We start from the raw sequence: 19,678 nt of genomic DNA on the forward strand, positions 1-19,678 counted from the left end.
GCGGAGATACCCCGCCTCTCCTTAGAGAGCCTGTCTGAAGGTTCATTTCTGGAGCCAATGCAGACCATTCAAAAGAGCAAGGGTAGCCAGAACTTAGAGTCTGAGTCATGCATTGGTTTCAGGAGGCTAATTCATCAAGAGGAAAAATTCTCTTATAAAGAAACCTGGCCTGATAAAATGCACTGGTGTGTAGATTCTCTCTGCAGCTCCTTGATACAAAGACTTCAATATCTGGAAAACAATATTTGGCACATTTCTACATGGAAAAACATAAATTTGTGGTGGTTAAACGTGATCGATAAACTGCACATTTTAATTTCACTGGTGACCATTAAAAGTATATATTTCAGAAATCCATCCGATGCGGTATACCAGATGGGATATGAGGTGCTGCCGCAAATGTTATGCTTTCATACAGTATCGAGCCCACACAAGAGACATTAGATGGCTACATTTATTCATCTTTCAGTACAGAGATGCTTTTTTTTTTGCCAGGAAGACAAGTATCACCTTATCACAACCGCGTGCTGTTCGGCTCCTGAACAGCGTTCTTTTATTTGACATGACCCTAATGAACAGAGCGCTGCGAGGGAAACCCAATGCACCTCCATTTAGGACCGTGCGTATTGACCTCCGCTTCCCCTTCCCTCGGTTTGTTTTGACCGTGTCGAAAATGGGACCTCGACTCGCTTCTTATGGGAAGCCGGCTTTAAAATGATGTCCCGTACCATTAGGCCGACCGCCGCGAACGAGAAGCGTTCTCCATTTCAGGGCCATTGATCCGCTATGCAAGTCGAAAGCACTCCTCCGCCTCGCGCTTGTCACAGCGCGCACGCTCCCAGAGAATTCATGCTTACCCCCGTGTTTTAAAACAAAGCGAAACGGCCATTTTTCTATAAGGTCTAGACTGCTGCTTATTCCCGCTCCCATCCGTCTCTGGGCCCCGCAGCTTTGATCAATACCATAATTGGCAATTATCATGTCTCCAATAAAGCCATTTTTTTAAGGTTGTCTGGCCATACATTCCTACGCTATGCCTAATAATTTTATCGATTTTAATTATTCCTGAAAATGTACCTTGAGCAAATGTTTGAATTTCCTTGTCTGCAGCATAATTTTTGATAAATATTATCCAGTGTTAAGGTATGAACTCAATAATAATTTAAAGTGGAAAAAATAAATTGTTTGTAAATGTATTTAATACATTCAATTTAATACCAGCTTAAAAGTGGATTTATTTATATACTAATGATTGATGAAACCCACACTATTTCACAAGAGGGAATGAAATATGTCTAAGAACAAGAATAAATAAGTTTTAAATAAATTATAAAATAAAGAATAAATACATTTTCTCATCTTGAACATGGTACTGTATTGCTGATTTTGAGTCTGTCGCTGACCCCTGCCTCTGTTTCTTCAAGCGGATGAGTAAGTGCAGGGCCCAGACTGAATGCTGGGAAATTTGACCTGTAACACAAACCCATTTAGCATATGGCATTTTTAACAACTGAATGTAAACAGGAGACAAGCCAGGGGAACTGTAAAACACGCTCCTGTGGGGCAGTCCCAGCGGGAGCACGCTTTAACATTCATTCAGGGACTTTAATGGAGGCTGCCTACTGTCCACTTGCTTTTCCTACAGGGCAATGACAATTCGAGGTCAAGCAATCCAATACGCGGGCCTCAAAGGGTGGACCCTTCTCCATGCACCTCCACTGATCCCCGCGCATTCAAACTGGCGAAGGATGTTGATATCAACTGTCGAACCTTAAACATCCACAGGCTCTTTTTTGAAGTGGAAGATGTTAACAAATCAATTTCCATCTAGGAATCAGGTTTCTGAGCCTGTCGATGTGCTTACAGATAGTTGAGAATGTTTAGTGTGAGGCAAGAGGGCTATCACATGCGCAAAACAAATACTTCAGATCGCCTCTTGAAATCGCCTCTTAATGAAAGGTTTGTCTCCATGCTATATGTGACTGGGCCAGAAAGTCTGTGGTTTTTTTAGTAAGGCGGTACAGAAAAAGGGCCAACACCTTTTTAATGAAATATTTGTTTGATTTTTTTATTTTCATTTGCATTCTCTGTGGTGAACTGTAACACACATTTGCACACTAGCAGATGCATGTTTGTATCTGCAGCGAAATCCTTTATGCCGAACATGCATGCGTGTTTTTCCAGCAGCTGCATTTAAAAATGCAGAAAAAGACCATAAAGGCTCTAGAAGAGGGGTGTTAAGGAGTTAGATGCCGGGAAGCAGAGGGACAGCTAGGCTAGAGAAGCCATAAAGCCTGTTAGGGTACATTAGTTGGGAAAGGGTCATAAGACTTCATAAATGTTTCAACGTGACTGGAACATTTGTCTTTCAGTTGCCCGGTAAAACCCCATAAAGGCTCCAAGAAAACGGAGGGCTAAGCCGCCGCTTCCTTCGGCTAGCGCACTTTGCGCTGTCAGGTCCCCATCAATGTTTCATTCCCCTCCGTGTTAGAGATGCGCAGATGATTCAGTAACTCTCCGACGGTCGGCCTCCCGACGAGGCAAGTGCATAACTAAGCCCTTTACCAGAGTATCTCATTATTAATGAGTCAGATGAGCGCACGAGACGCCCGTTCACGTGGGCCGAGTTTTTTGCGCTGCTCTGAAATGCTTTTCGCAATCAATCAACAGCTGAGGAGCTGCAGAGCAAAGGCACCGGAGGCCGAAGGAGTGTTGGAACGCTCCTGAGCGCTGCCCATATGGGATGCACCTTGTCACATGCCACGCTCTTCCTTTTCGACCCGGGGCGTACCGCGGAGAGTCGATAGGGGTCACTGCCAATTGTCCTGCTGACAAAAGAGGGGGTTATGGCTGGTTCCCGTGTGCCGAACGAGGGAGTGTGCAGCCAGTTCATTAAACAGCTTTACAAACTCAGGGAGGATGTTCTCCCTGGCACTGAGGCCAGCACAAGCACCCCCCCACCCCCCCGGCCCCTCCTGCACCCCTGCCCCTGGGCCCCTGGGGGCCTGTCCAGTGTCATTACCATACTGCCGTCCCCACTGCCATAATTACCTGTGGATGAGCACAGGCCCCAGCTCCCCGGCCCCCCGGCCCCCCAGCCCCCCCAGCCCCCGGCACACAAAGGGGCAAGAGCCTGATTAGGAGAGCAGACGTGGCAAAAGTAGGAGGAGGGGGAGGGGACTAACTAACACATAAACTCGCTGCCCCCCCTGCCCCTCCCCGCCACAGCACCATAAGCTTTGTTAAATGTGAGCGACAGCTATTGATGGGCGTTGCTCTGACCAGCCCCCTTTTACATCCATCAATGGGGCAGGGGGGAGCGAGTCGCTGGGTCCAGCGTTCGGCAGGCCTGGCAGGGCCAGCGCTGTTCCTCAGCTTACGGGCTCGCGCGCCGATCGGCCATCGGGGAATTGATTATTAGTCCTGCGCTCATGCTGGTAATGGTATGGCAGGAGGATAAACCTGAGTGCTTATTAGCTAATCCAGTCCCGGCTCTGGGAACACTGGCCGATATTAAAATCTGCTACAGAGAGCAAACAGCGGCCTGTTTGGCCAGTGCCTGGCCTCCTGGCCTGTGACTGAGGGGAGAGCGTAAATGATTGGTTTGGATGTAAAGCGGAGGAGATTAAATGGGATAATTCCCCACACGATTATTATGGAGGCTGGAATGTCATGTCATTGGGGCATGGCTTTGCATGCTGCTCACACCCGGCCTCATCTTTGCTTTGGGGAGAATGTCGAGTGAAAAAATCGCATTGATTGAAACTTATTGATCAATGAAAACCAATCAATCAAACCAATCAATCAAATTAAATTTGATAGGACTTATTTGACAAAATAAAACCGGACATGATATAACAACTTATTTAGCTGAACTTACAGTATGCGCCTAACAAGGGAGAGACATTTATAAATCTGACTGATTAATTTAAGCTGAGGTAAATGACATCATCAGCTAATATGCCATTCAGTGGCAACTAATGAAAAAGTTTATTTTTGCCTGTAAAATTTTCATTCAAAATGCAAAAGGATAAGAACTCACTGCTCATTACTGAACTCTGTGTTTCTCTGTTTGTATAACGCAATGTCTAAGCACACAGTAGAACACAGAGCTGGCATACCAGCGATCGGGCCATATGCACAGATTTGCCATTCACTGGTGACAATGAGGTGTTGAATGTGAATGCAGAAAGCGTTAGGGCACATTTCTGCCGTGCGCTAACAATGAGCGGTGAGGAGGGGGACAAAGGCGCCCAGCTCTGCGTCCTATTGTTCCCGTTACCCATCATCCACTCTGCCCCGGCAGTATGTGGGCCAACTGGCCTAATGCATCACTTTAGCCCATTTCAGCACCCACAGTCAGGCAGAATGCTGCGGCGATGGGCGCATTCACATAAGAATGGCGGGTCATTCACGGGGGGAACGGGGGGGGGGGGGGGGGGGGGGTAACATCACAGGGCAACAGCCCCAGCAATTGATATGGACATGGGCCATGGCTGTGGAGGCAGAGGGTTCCAAGGCGGCGGCGGGGCGAGTGAAAGGGCCGTCCGAGCCCTCCGCACGCGGGGGGGTCACCGCAGGGGAGGGCCAGAAATCATCCTGTCTCTAACTCTCCGCCGGCCGCTGTACGCCGCGCTTAACGGCCGCACAGCTGGCTCTCGCAGGCGCTGGAATAACTGCGGAGGCCCGGACAAAAGGCTCGCGCATAAACACTCACCAGCGGCACAGCAAGGCCACTGTTTCCATGGGTGAGCAGGCCCCGCCCACTTTCACGCATCAGCCACTCAGAGAAACCGCAGGCGACTTCACCCTCGAAAAAAAGGAAAGGATTCTGCTTCTTATTTTTTTTTAAATGCTGTTTTTCATGGATTGATTTCAAATGATTATGGCTTGTTGTTCAAATTATTTGGCCATTTTTAAACCTGTCACAAACTCAGACATATGAATGTCTTTATAAGATTGATTGAAAATAAAGAATGTAAACTTAAACTGCTTAACTTTTACTAGGGCATTTCCTAGGTGCTTAATGTGCCAGTATAACAATTACACAGTGGCATAGATAGATAGTTAACTACTCCAAAACATTCATAAAAAACAATATTTTGCACAATTTATTTTGTTTCATATTTTCAGTTTAGCTTCTGGCTGTGATTCAGAAAGCACTGTAGTCATGAGGAAAATAATACGTTTCATATCTACCAATAAACACAGAGGAATCTTGGAACCTCTTTCACCTCTTACTGTACGTCTTAAACAATTGTATTTGGGGTGTCAGTTCCGATTATCTTTATTGGCGTGGTCCTTCAGATTCATGACAGTGTTCCCCTCAGTTATCCCTGTGGGCTGAGGGTCTTACCTGGTGTTTGTGGGGGGGGGGGGGGGGCGTGGGTTGCCGAAGTGGCCGTCCCCTCGGGACCGAGCCGCAGTGGAACCCCACACCAGCTCCGCTGGACCGTCCGGGGCCATCTGCCGCTGCGCGCCGTCAGCTGGTCCCCACTTCTGCCGCCAGCGTGAAGGAGCTTTGCCTTGTTTGATCTGCTATTCATCCAGTAAGCTGCAGTCCAGGCATTTATCTCTACTTTCCAGGGGATTACCCAGGGTCACCCTACTGTCCCGGTGGAAATCACCGGTAAATAAACACAAACGGATTTCTCCCAACCTGGCCACAAGCTGTTCTAAAAAAAAGCTGGGCCTTTCATGGGCAGATTTGTACGATTTTGTTTGCTTTTCCGATCGCTTCGGCTGAAAACGGCCCTCCTTCTCACCCTCCGAAAAAACACTTTAAAATACTCTATTTGACTTTTTTTTTTTTTTTAAACCCTACAATAATTATCAATAATGATCAATAATTAACACAAGCAACGCTGAGGGTTTTTTTTTTTCACTTTTCGAACGGTGATGATCACTCAGAGGAAGGACCCTTTAAATGCTGAGTTTATGATCCCACTCAGCTAAGAGCAGAGAGGCAGTCTTAGAATAGTCTCGTGCCCAACGCTGACAGCTATTAGGGAATCAATACAGGTAATAGATCAGGCCATGGTCAGCACTCCTGTTCGGAGCGAGGTACGGCTGAAATAGGAACTGACAGGTAGCCACTTAGAGAGAGTCCGTGGGGTCAAACACGTTGAGAATGAAGCGTCTCCTGGGAGAGGCCCTCCGTGTCTCTTGTCACTGCTGAGGTCCGCTCTGGGTACAGGTGGGCTAAGCTCAGCTTGGCTTCCCATGGCTCTCCTCTTCATCACGGCCATGTAAAACCAAAATGAATGCGTTCATCACAAGTGTTTTCAGCATCACCTAGACATGTGACTAATGTGTCAGGGGCACGCCCCATGCTTGGCTCTGCAGTCATCGGGAACTTGGTCCAAGTAAAGCTGGTGTTGCCATTTTATGTACCAGCTTGGAGTCCAAGTCTTCTATACCAGCAAAAGATAACAAATATACCATTTCAGCTCCCAGTTTAAATCTGTTTTGTACCAGTACAGTTATATGAATACAATTTCTGTCCCAGCTCAGTGACACAAATATTAAAAGTACATCATCATTTATCAGACCAGGGGAGCAAATACAACTATCCTGTCCCAGCTCAGGAATACAAACGTGGCACTTATTTACCAGATTGGTTTTTAATATTTACCTCTTCTATACCAGCCAAGTGGAAATCACACCTCTTCTCTTCTAACTCAAGCCAACAAATATAATACCTCTGTACCGTGACGGTAATGATAGCATAGCTATTTCTCTGACACATTACCTCCCTAAGACATGCTTTACATCCATTTGTCTGGTCAATGACCTCACTCCTCCATAGCTTGTCATGCCAGAGAACAAGAGAACAACAGTTATCACATACAATGCTTCCACATCCTATCTTTCTTTTTGCCCTGCAGTATCATTGTGAGGGGAATAGTAACAGTAACACAGTAGTAACAATAAATAGTAACAATAGTAACAAAAAGGTTTCATTATTAATATGTCCTCAGTCTGCACAAGGCTATTTATCTGTGGTGACCTCACAGGGCATGAGTACCCCTGTCCTTAGGAGTTTCTAGCAGAACATGCTGGTCTTGAAGCTTCTTGTTATTTCGAGTCACTTTTGAGGGAACTTTGCCTGTAAAACTTCTTCAGCACCAAGGCTCGTATCATTGCATTCAGAGCCACAATGAAAGGCACTGGTGATGTTCCTGTAGTAAAGTCACTAGCCTATTTAATGCCCCACAACACCACAAAGAACTGGTTTGCTTGGCATACCCTGTTGTTGAGCCTACACATAGTTGTACATACATAGAGTATGCATATATTTTTGCACTGTTTATGTCAAATACAGGATATTTCTTCATAGAATATATGTGAATCTGTAAATTGTAGAGTGAATATGATAGCATTATTCCTGCTACAGACCCTGAAATCCTTAGAAGACCAGACATCATTAAGTGCACAGGAATTAATAATCTCAGATTGTGAATGTTAATTTCACTCTCCATCCTCTTTTGGAAAGCTCCTGTGCTACGCTCTGGGCTGCAGGAGGCTGATTGTTATGGGCTAATTGTGTACGCTACAATGTAGTCACTAATTTGCCCCAGTTGTGTAAACCCCCTGTCCTTTGCTGCACACTCTGCTGGTTCATTTTCACTCTGGCAAACATCTAATCTTTCTGTCATTTTGACCAGTGTCAATGTTGTGAAACTTGTGATAGACAAATAATGTACTGTAATATGAAATACAATAGGGCTGCTATAAAAAAATATTAACAAATACATTTAAAGTTGGATCAATCTAAATCAGAATAACAATTTTGATACAATCTAGACTTTATTTTCTATGAATTTCTACCACCGTATTACAACTGGGCCTCACAAATTAACCCATGAGGATACTGTATGTGTCACCTTTCATCAGATATAATTAATATGGCATAAATAGAAGAATAAGGATAAATTACCGATCTCTTCTGCTTATAGGGGGAGGTTTAACAGCTGGGGGGCTTTTAATTGTGAAATCAATGCCTATAAACAGCAGTATAAAAATTCAGTCCACAGCAGGATAGATGGGCTCTAAATCTTCTAATCACATAGGGTGATAGTAAAGTCCTGCTTTTAACACCGCAGTGTCTTCAGAGTGCATATTTTACACTGGCAGCTCTCTTTCTCTTTTTTTTCCCCCCTAAAGATCCTTGATGTGGTGTGAGAGAAAAGATGCGCTACTCCCAGCACCCTCTGTGGCATTTCATGGGCTGCCCATTAGGGAGGGGCCCGACTATTGATGGTTGATTTAGGCCCACAGTTGTTAAAGGTCACATATTTCCACCATTTGAAGTGTGAGGCAGTAATTAAATTGTCTACTGAAACCTGACCTCTGACCTCGGCGGTGTCCGCCCTCCCCTGGCCGCAGCTCGTCCGTTATTGTGTGTAACCAGCGAGGGCCGGCGTGCTCAGCAGGGGCCGTTCTAGAGCACCTCGGACGCATAAACACTCTCCCCTCTCACAGCACAGGACAAGGGTGCGCTAGAGATGTGTGGCTAATTTATATGCATGTCCGTCCACTAACTACTTGGCTCCCCATGCGAAACACTGATCTGTTCTGGTCATAACTCAGGCAGGCTGCAGGAATTATCCGATTGTGAGGAAACTCTGCCTCTGCTTTGTTTTAATGATGGCTGAAGTCTAATTACTCAGCAAACAAAACATCTTGATGACTGCTGACATTGTTTTACCTGGAACTTCGGCTACTGACAATTTTATATTTTGTCACATTATAATTCACTGGTTCTTTGAATTAATAATCTTCTAGATGAATATTGTCTCAGTAACATTAGTAGAAGTCATAAAACTGCGTAACACACAGACCCATTATTTTTTGGTAGGTGCACAACTAAATATTCAGTGCAAAATCAACTCTGATAGAGTACAATAGATAATAATGGAGTACACGTTGTTCCGACTGGACTCAAATAAATACTGTAAGAGCTGATTAAACACTCTCGGGATTTGATTTAACAATACGAGTCTTGCTTTATTGATACTATCTTCTTGTTCATTTTCAGTGTCAGTTGACGCCAGCCTGTGACTGTTAAGAAGGGTGACGGAGCTAAAGGCTGATGTCGGCAGGCTCAGCGATGGTGGCCAGACCCCAGGTCATCTGTCAGCACCAGCACAGCCCCCCCCCCCCACTGGATCGCCGCCCTCCCTGTGCACGCGGGGCTCTCCGGAGAACAAATTTGGGACATTTGGTAACATGATGGGACAATCAAAGGGCAGCAGATGTCAGGGGGGCCGCCTTTGTTTCCGGAGCTCTCCATTGTGTGCCCCCAGACCACCTCATTGCTGCAGTCCATTGTCATTAATTTGGTGCTGGGGTTTGTTCATTTTCACCATCTCCCCCCAGCCCCTTGCTGCACATTTAGAACGTAGCAGCTACTGTGTAAGATGTAGGTTTTGCATCCCATCATTTCCCACAGTACCTTGTCCTCTTCACTTTGTAGCAGGAAACAGACTAGCCATGATGTACCAGGTCATCTTTTATAAGCTCACGGGTAAATAGATTTTATGCCCTCATTTACTCTGACTGAAATTTACTCAGTTCAATTTGATTCCATTAACCAGATATTGTCATTTTCTAGCAAGGGCACAGCACACAGGTGTGTGCGTGTGTGCATGTGTGTGTATGTGTGTGTGTGAGGGTGTGGGTGCATGTGTATCTATGTGTGTGTGCGTGTGAGGGTGTGGGTACATGCGCATGTGTGTGAGTGTGTGTGTGTGTGTGTGTGTGTGGGGCTGTGGCTGTGTGTCTGTGTAGGCCACTTACACCAGGCTCATTCCCCAGTTGAAATTCATGAGCGGAGCAGTGATGATGTGGTTTGTGGAGGGTCCATCTCTGTGGAGCCACAGCCTGCTCTTTACTGTAGCCCCCCCCCCCCCCTCACTCTGAGTCACCCCGTCCCTGTCCATTTACAGTAATCCTTGAGGGAGTACGGCAGAGGAAAGTTTAAGGAACCAACAGCAAGTCTCTGCTTTCTGTTAACCCCTCAGGCAGCATGAACAGTTTTTGCATGAAGGCAAAACAGTTATGCTATGTGTATTACTGCTCGATCACCAAAACAAGCTGCCGTCAACACAAGAAACGTACATAAGAGTCCAATAGGGACCATATGTTCTCCATAAGAGTTGATTCAACACTGAACATTCCACTATTTTCATATAATTAAAACCAACAGTCACACTGGTACCCGTCAATAATTATCAGTAAGCAAAATTGTTAAGTTACACTTCTTACCTACTAGTTGTAATTACATTTCATTAAATAAGCAATGAGCACGTAGGAACTATAACGATCCGGTTCTGCTGTTGTAGCCTACCTAAAAAGAACACATAGCGTATTCATTAACAGCGTAGAAGAGCCCAGACTTCCCTCACTGCTCATCCACCCATACCACAAACCTTACACGTCATTATATAGCATCCATAAGGAAAGTTAATTGAATTTATTCCAATAACATTCACAGGTGAACATTTAGTTAAAAAAAAAAAAAAAAAAAACATTTAGTAAAACTAATGTGCTCAGCACGGCTGGTCAACATAGCTATCTATAGCATAAAGTTACTTTTGTGAACGCGGGGAAAAGACCATTTGATTAAAGACATTGCGGCTCTCTCCTTTTTTCTCTAGGTTAATTATACTAATTACTTTGACTCGTCTAATGGCATAAGCAGATCGTCCGGCTTTCCAGTCGCTTTACAGTCAATGTCGGTAAATAAATAAATAAATAAATAAATAACCATACTATTTCCATAGCAACCAGAGCTCAATTTATCATGAGTAACGTTACCGTTAATTTTCTTGTTTAAACTGTTTTCTTGGGAACAAGTATAACCTTTGCAGCAATTCTGGTGCACAATATATTTATCAATATAATTTAATTGATAGAAATTATGAACAGTCAGTGTGCGACACTTGTTTTTTTCTTGATTTGTTTGAAATAACTGTAGAAATACCGATAGAGTTATGCATTGTGTTTCTACAGTGTCTTGGTGCTATGTGTAAAACTTTAATCAAATTAATTAAATTGTTTTATTTTAACATTACCATGAGACGGTTATTTTTCATCGCATGTATCATTATTAATATGGTGCTTTCTGTCATGATCACTTTGTGGGTAATCCTTTATAATTGTTTCAACTGAATTGCTTTAATGTAAATAATAATAAATATGGTTCTGGTAACATGTTTTGCCGTTGGGAGTCATATCAATTAAAAACTAGAGTAAGGCTGTTTTCATGCCACTTGGTTTTATTTTTTAAGTTATATCTATTAATAAGCATTATCTTTCACACACAAACACTTGTACTGCTTTTTCAGCCTGTAGGTAACAACTTTACACGAACATTTACAGAATAGACATACTGTACATACTGTATGGCATGAACAACAACAGTAGGCCTAAATTGCATAGAATCTGGCATCTTTTTAATAGGTTGGTCAGGGGAACAAAAAGCTTGGTAAAGGTGAACTTCAAAGTTCATACATTTTATAAATGTTTGCTTAAAGGTGCATACCCGTGATGATAAATAAAATCAATTTGTTGGTATTCCCGCTTAATTAAATGCAACAACCACCTGGAATCTTTTTTTATATGACCGGGATCCGATTCCGTAAAAACATATACAAAAATGAAAAGAAAAAAAAAAACCTCAAAGCCATACTTGGAGAAAAATATTGTTGCCTAAGTTTACAATACACATGTAGAACTCTGAATGTACGGCAGTAAATTAATTAGCACAGTGTATTCAGTTTTATTCACGTAACATTTATTGACAAAACGGAATTGGTTCCATCTTTCTTTAAACTTGAAAAAAAAAAAATTGAAAAGGGGGTACTGCGTAAAGTAATTCAAACTATATTTCTGTATTTTTATGGCCAGAGGCTTTCGTCGCTACATTGACGAGAAAACTGTTTGTACACGTAGAAATGTAAGAGAGGTAGCTCTTAGCTAAGCATGAAATTGACATAAATACAGACATACCCCTCTCACCCACACACAGATATATAAAACATTAGGTTACATCACACATTTAATAGACACTCATCAACACAAATAAATAGTTTTGGCAAAGCAACACTTTACTGCATCTTGCAAAAATGTTTTAGATATTAAATATATATATTTTAACAAATATTAAATAAGAACATCGAGCTATTTTATCTTTGTAAAAAAAAAGAAGAAAAATCTGTAGCAGCAGATTTAATCGTACTGAATGTGAGGTCAGTCTTGTCCTCACGATTAATTCCACGGTCGGTATTCTGGGTTTAGTGAAGTAAGTCCAGTGTATGAGTAATTTTCAGCCAGTTGATTTTGTGTCCTAGAGCATTCTTTGCTTATGGAAAACAAATCAACATCTTCTGAAGAGTGCTTTGGCGAAATCGGTGACGGAAGGGTAGCATCTAAAAGTGGTCGCTCCGCTAACAGAAGGAAAAATATTTGGAATAAATGTAATTAAATAACATAATTTCCTTAAGGATCTGCAGAAGTCATTTCAAAATCATTTGTCATTACAATATTAGCCTTAATCCTTCAGTTATCAGCGGAATATTCAATTGTAAACATATCAATCTGTTAGGATTCAGGATATTTTGAAATAACGCATGAGAATGCAACCGTAAATGTAAACATCACTGCAAACGAATATACGATTACATTGTTAAACAGTTCTTCTCAGCATGATAATGGGGTATGGTTAATTGAAGGTGAACATATTTCCATAAACAAAAACGAAATTGAACTTCTGATTGCGTTTTACATACATTAGAAATCGACCTACCTTTATGACTTTGCATGTGATATTTGAGTTCTTGTACTTCCTGGAATGCATTTCCACATACTTCACAAGCGTGTGGTTTCTCTTTGGCATGGGTTCGCCTCACGTGACTATCGTGAGCAGCGTGAGAGGCGAAGGCTTTCCCGCAATGCTTGCATTTGAAAGGCTTCTCACCAGAATGCTGCCTTATATGCGTCCGTAGGATGCTTGAGGCCGTGAATGCCTGACAAAACAGTCGAAGGTTACATGTATGGTTATTATTTTTAGATGCTGTGTTTTAAGTGCGACACTGAACAGTAAACGCTTCAAATATTTAATAATTTACAACACGTAATTAGGCGTAAGCAAAAAAGTTAAGAAATGAATATTTGAATTAGGGGTTCAGATGTTTGCTTCGAATATTCATCTTAGTAAAGTGATTTGAACAAATAATAAAGTGAGTAAATTAGATACAAATAGATAAACAAACAAACAAACAAACAAACGAAGAACATCGTTTGTTTGAATGCCATGGAGTCAAGACGCAGTTGCTGCCAAAAGAAAGAATTGCTGTACATCTGGCATTAATTAGCATGTGCCACCTCAGAGTGTGCCCTTGTTAAGGGGCAAAATAAGTACTCGCTCCATAAATCGCCATTTGATTCGGAAAATACTAAATGGAGACCTTTCCTTGTGATTCAAATGTATAGACTTACCTTGTTACAGTAAACACACTTGTATGGTCGCTCTCCTGAGTGCACGCGCATGTGTTTGTTCAGGCTGGAAGACTGAGAGAAACTTTTTCCACACACAGAACACTGCAAAGCAAATAGAATAACGAAATCAGTACATTAATTAGCATAACGTATCTTGAATACATATGCATGAGAGAGAGAGAGAGAGAGAGAGAGAGAGTAGTATTTAGTATTTAGAATTTTAGGGGCCAATTTTACAGACACTGATTAAGTTTAGCCCGGGACTAAATTGAGTTTTGTATGGAAAACCTCCATTCAAAATTGAATTTAGTCTAAGACTGCGCTTAATCTATGTATGTGCACCTGGCCCTTGGAATATCTAAGTTAACAAATAAGAAATAACTATACATATATAAGTTACATAAACCATAATATATATATGTATATATATATATATATATATATATATATATATATATGCTATTGTAAAAGTTCACCACAAAAGACCTGCTATTTAGAGTAAACTACAGCTGGCAGGTTGTGTGAGCTTAGACAGAGGCCAGTTACTTCTAGTCTTCCTCAAGTAGGCCTACTCATACTGAGGGAAAAACGCATCCCTAAAGTCCTGTTTTTTACTTTTGGAATGAGGGTTTTCCTCTCATATCATGTGCATCTAATTATATTAGCAACACAAGTTATCTTTTCATGAAAAAGCATATGTGGCTGTGAATTAAAGTGAGAGAGAGAGCGAGAACAAGAGAGAAAGAGAGAGGTGTGGGGTTTAAATGTTTAGAGCTTCATCAGCAGGCAGTACAATACAGAACAAAGAGGAATTAAAATAAGGAAACAAGAAATTATATAAACTAGGGTACATAAAACAATAATATAATATTTACTGAAACTACATTTCAGCACTGCACGGTAGTCCCACTACTTTGTTAAATGGGAGCTGTTCTTTCAGCACTACAATGTGCGCAATTGAATGACCGAATGCTGACTTCCAGTATAAGACCTGCGAGAAAACCAAGTCACCAACAACACATGGTTTAGAAAACTCCTGACCAATACAACACACACACACACACACACACACACATACACGCACAGTCGTTGACATGAATTGCAATTTTTTTTTAATTACCTTGTGAGGCCTGTGTTTCTCGTGAACGTGCAAAATGTGAATCCTGAGTCGATCTCGCTTTTCGAATGACCGGTCACAAAGATGACAGGGGAACTTCCTGTCTCCCTGATCCACGCACCGTGTGTATTTTAAATGTTTATCTCTGTAGTATTTATAGGCGAAGACCTTCCCGCATCGATCGCATTTGAAACCCTCTGAATCTACGAAAACAAAAAAAAAAAAAGACATGTTACAACCTCTCTCTCTCTCTCTCTCTCTCTCTCTCTCTCATATTTTGTCATGCAAACATAGGTTTTAGCAAGTCACAGACTGCTTATATTTGTAATACTATAAAAGTGATTATCAAATATGATGCGTATTTAGGCTATATATATATATATATTTACATACAACATATGTCATAATAAAACTGACCTTCTGATGAAAGAAGTGTGTTTCGCTCGTTGATCATTTCCTTCAGTGTCAGTGGGATTCCAAGAAATTGCACATAACAGTCACCATACCAGACAAGCAGCTCTTGCTGTGGTCGAATTTCCTTACAGGTCTCGTAAAAGATCTGACTCTGGCTTTGAATGGCTATGAGGTTCTGCTCCTCTGGAAATCGGGCGCACTTTACGAGAGACATCCAGTTCCCCGAAGATCCCCTGCCGTCCACAAAGTGACTCAAGCGCCCATTCTCAAAGATCTAAATCAAGGGAAAGTTTTCATTATCATTCCACGTCATTATTATTATTATTATTATTATTATTATTATTATTATTATTATTATTATTATTATATTTTTATTTGCAGTAGTAGTAGGAGGAGTAATAGTAGTAGTAGTAGCAGAAGTAACATTGCTTTCGTTGTTATAGTTGCTGTTACAGCATAAAAATATGTCCAGAACCGAGCATTTCTTACCTCCCACATCAATGTATTGTCATCATACGTCTTGATCTCGCTGGTATTCACTAACTTCCCTTGGAAAGGGCCAAACCTTGTCCCTTTTGGAATGGCGCTTTTGTTTGCAAAAACCCCATAGTGCGGAACATCTCCATACTTTGTCTGAAGTATACATAATCCTTGATTTAAAAAAAAAAAAGACATGGATCATATAAGGTGGTTTCTATGCGGCGATTTCAATTTTACGTGCCGTCACTGAATAAAGTACACACAACAAGTTAGAAAACTTACCCTCAGGTAGTTCGAGTGCTTCTGTATCCAGGAGCTGAAAGTGATTTTCAGGCACTATGAAAATAAAAATATGCACTCAGTATCTCTGACATTTCCTCACGTCAAAAATCGTGAAAACGCCAGAGAAGGTATCCAGGATAAACGTACAGTTCTAAATGGTAGTTATATCTTTTCCCCTCGTGAAATAGACTGTAAAATGTTTGGGATTAAAATGATAATTTATTGAAAAATGTGTCTTTATGAACAAACACCAGTTATTATTTTATATGTAGGCTATTACAAAGAAAATATTACCTGTGTTTCCAGGGAAGACCAAGCCAGATATGGCATGGCCCGTGTTTTGCTCCTGCTTTTTAGAGTAACCGTAGAGAACTGTGAAGAGATCTTCTTCACTGAAACAAAAAGTGTTCGTTTTCTCAATGATTGAATTGGAGTTGCGCAGATAGAAGAAACTGTCCTTCGAAGGAGAAGACGATTTCTCGCTCGATGGACTGCTGAATTCCGACAGTGATCCAGCTATGCGTCCGGCAGCTCTGGTGACTACTTCCTCGTGCTTGGAGTACACGGTATGTTGGGTTGGCGGCATTCTGTTGAAATACGGAATGCTTGACACGTTATAGACTTGCTCTTGAAGGACAGATGTCTGGTGGCTATTGTGATTGAAAAAGGACGGGACTCCATTGAAGCTGAAAGGCATAACTGCTTGAGTGTCCGTGACCAGCCGTCCGAGGGACTTGAGAGGATGGAAGATACTCTGTGCGCTCCTGAACACATCCATGAACTGCGAGTTGGGTACCGTACTTGGGTAGTAACTGGATACTCTGCCAGGATTGCTTTTAACAGGTTCTAAATGGTAACTCCGATCCCTCGCCGTGGGGTTGGTTGACACAGACAACGACATCGTTGCAGGCAATAGATTAGGATTGGAATTGGATGAAGTGTAGCTCTGGTTGCTATTCCACCTGGAAGAAAACAGTTATTAAATAGAAGCGAATTTCATTAATATAACAACAACAACCATAATAATAATAATAATAATAAGAAGAAGAAGAAGAAGAAGAAGAAGAAGAAAACGAGAAAACCATCCCCTGAAAAACATCTGTTCAAATGAACGAAAAAACGCATGCAGATTAGTTTAATCATTGTTTGAATGGTGTATGTGTCAATAATTAATAATGTCACCATTTAATAAGAATTTAAAAATATCTTAAAGAGGTTACATTTATCTATTATATAGCTACTGAAATAGGCTACATCTAAATTAAAAATCTTCACCAGAGAAACCGTTAACGTTTTAATTAATATATTAGCATTAAAGAATCCAACTATTACAACATTAAAACACATAGCCCTTTTTTCTCACCGGTTAATACGACACTTAAACAAAGGACACAATGCAAAACAATGTGGCATGTCTTGCAAATGGAATCGGCTAATCTACCATGCATTTCCAAAACAATACATAGCAAAATATCTCATTTCTTCGCATGCTAATTCCTTAGATTTCTAACCAGAAGTTAAATGGTTCAGGACAGGCTCTTAACAATTGGCTCCTATTCGAAATCGTCCACCTCAGTAACGAAAAGGTTGACGACTAGATAGATTCACAGCCCGCAGCAAATTCCTACTGATATAATTGAATTGGTAAAAGCTGTTTGGCAATAGAATGCAGGGCATGATTGTTTTAGGAAACTATAGCTATAAAGTGTGAAATAGTTTAATAAACGGAAACGAATTCCAAGAGGAAAATCCGTTCAATAATGCTCTAATTTGAGCCTTTGATTGTGTAAATATTTAACTTAAATATATGAGCTAGTATTAATTTATCTTTTCAGTAACCATTTACGTAACATACAATATTATTTAATTTGTTGAGACTGAGTAAATATCTAGGCGTACTTAAAGGAGTATTTTATATAACAACATGAATCGATGGGAGCCAATGACTGAGACAAATCAGGGTCGTGACATTTAAATTAAAGAACACCAGGTCAGCGAAAAGGTCAGCAATAATGAAGCCATCAAAACTCTTTCAAAACGCATTAACTAACGCGCGTTAAATAGCTTCATACGGGCATTCACCAGAAATGACAAAACCTCAATAGCCTAGTCCTGATAAATGCCCGGAAACAATTTATCAATGAAATGCAAAAACGCATACATTTGGACCTTTACACATGACAAAAAAATCACAAAGAAATGGCGTGTCACTAACAATTTACTCAAAGCATCCAATAGCTGAAATTATAATAAAGAAACTTACCATTGAATAATTTCTTCACAGACATTAAACGGGGGGTATGAAATCCATTCCTCCTTAATTGGCAACGTTCTGGCAAATTTTTGATAACAAGAAATTGAAAATGCTGAGGCAATCGCTCGTCAGCGGTCTGTAGGGTACTGACAGACACTAAGAACTGTTGAGCAGCTTGTTGTATGTTTGTGGCTTCTCGTAGGACTGACACCGGACAGTGTCGAGGAGTGGATTGTGCGGAGTCAGGACCGGGGAAGATGCCATTCCCCCTTCTTCGCTGCCATTGGTCAGAAACCAGACCACACAGAGCATCAACATAAACCCAGAGAGACTGTGCGTTAACTTGTTATCTTTGCACGAACTAGCTCTGCTTTGATCTCTCCCTTCTTTGCTATTTTATACATCAGTTCTTCACGTAGGCTATTTGCAGTGCACCGGGTGAAATCACAAGGATATTTCAATCTGTCCCCGACGCCGCTCTGCATAGCACAGTACACAATCTGTAATACTATCAATTTTACAACAATATGGATACCATTCAATTACCAATGCAATAGAATGCATATTATCAGGGAATGCAAGCGAATCCATGCATTATTTATATAAAATCTCTATCACATCCATGGGAATTGGCAAGAACGTGAAACACCGCTTAAACACTTTACTAATACAAATTAATAGTTTTGTATTCTTTTTTTTCACATGGCTATTATTGTTCGATATTGTTGCAATGTGTATTAATTCTAGATGACAATGACAATGTTTCATATATTTATACTGTTGTTCAAATTATGATATTTGGATACAATCACAAGTATATTGCGTTGGTATTCCTTTTTTATTTTTTCCATAATGCATTTAATAAAGTGTTGTCTATATTTATTTTACTTACAGAAAATTAAGATTAAGACATTTTGCACGAGTCAGAATCTGCGCGCATATCGTTAATATCTCAAAACAATTAGCCTATTTAAATTTTAAAGAACCGTTTTCAGATAAGATGTGCTTTATAGCCACTGCAAACAAGAATTTTTATGTATTTGCCGCGTTCTAATCGTGTTATGACATCCTGAATTAGGAAAATCACTTTGCTGTCATCATTGGACATTCTTACATTAACCCATAGGAAAATCAGGTCCCTCAAAGTCTTTCTTAAAAGTATTTAAAGTGAAACAATGAATATTCTTTCTGCTGTTGGAGTATTGGATTAAATCATGGCATGGTAGCCTAGAAGTGAGGACAGGAAATCTAGGCTACTAAACAAAATAAAATACGAAGTGTTAACTAAACATTTGACGAAAGTTACCAACATTCGGCCCATTAGTTCTGCAGAAAAAAATAAAGACGGAAAGATGCATAATGATGTGGTTATGTGTACTATAATCGTCAAAATACCTAATTCATATTTACAGATATGTTCATATTTGAATAGAATTTTCAGTTCGATATATTACCAGACTGAACTGCTCAACAAGTACAAAACCGACTGCGCCATTTTAATCAATAACAAGTGCTTTAGAATTTTCTTGATGAGTTCTCGCAATATCTGTAAGCCTATGCAATCATAGACAATCATAATAAAATAGAAACGACGCAAATTTTAACAATTATGTTTTCATTTGAACTCA

The 19,678-nt window shown here is 40.9% G+C and overlaps 1 protein-coding gene across 1 annotated transcript; it reads right to left on the reverse strand.

Annotated features, from left to right (window-relative positions):
- Nucleotides 1-12,194: 12,194 nt before the first annotated feature.
- On the reverse strand, nt 12,195-18,130 carry prdm14 (PR domain containing 14). Its single transcript, XM_035416071.1, has 9 exons — nt 18,060-18,130; nt 16,091-16,758; nt 15,797-15,850; nt 15,524-15,684; nt 15,038-15,308; nt 14,624-14,823; nt 13,504-13,605; nt 12,812-13,031; nt 12,195-12,452 (listed from the first exon to the last, which is right to left on the reverse strand). Exons 2-9 carry the CDS (start codon nt 16,695-16,697, stop codon nt 12,274-12,276), a joined length of 1,794 nt encoding a protein of 597 aa, XP_035271962.1. The 5' UTR covers nt 16,698-16,758; nt 18,060-18,130; the 3' UTR covers nt 12,195-12,273.
- Nucleotides 18,131-19,678: the final 1,548 nt, after the last annotated feature.

Source organism: Anguilla anguilla, chromosome 4 (genome assembly GCF_013347855.1).
Source record: "Anguilla anguilla isolate fAngAng1 chromosome 4, fAngAng1.pri, whole genome shotgun sequence".
NCBI classification, from domain to species: domain Eukaryota; kingdom Metazoa; phylum Chordata; class Actinopteri; order Anguilliformes; family Anguillidae; genus Anguilla; species Anguilla anguilla.

Bases quoted from the DNA above. Each gene is read 5' to 3' on its own strand.
- prdm14 (XM_035416071.1), bottom strand. From the start codon at position 16,697: ATGTCGTTGTCTGTGTCAACCAACCCCACGGCGAGGGATCGGAGTTAC. The intron at 15,309-15,523 runs GTAAGAAATGCT...CCCTTGATTTAG, and splicing joins ACAATACATTGATGTGGGAG to ATCTTTGAGAATGGGCGCTT. The intron at 13,032-13,503 runs GTAAGTCTATAC...CTGTTTTGTCAG, and splicing joins AGTGTGTTTACTGTAACAAG to GCATTCACGGCCTCAAGCAT.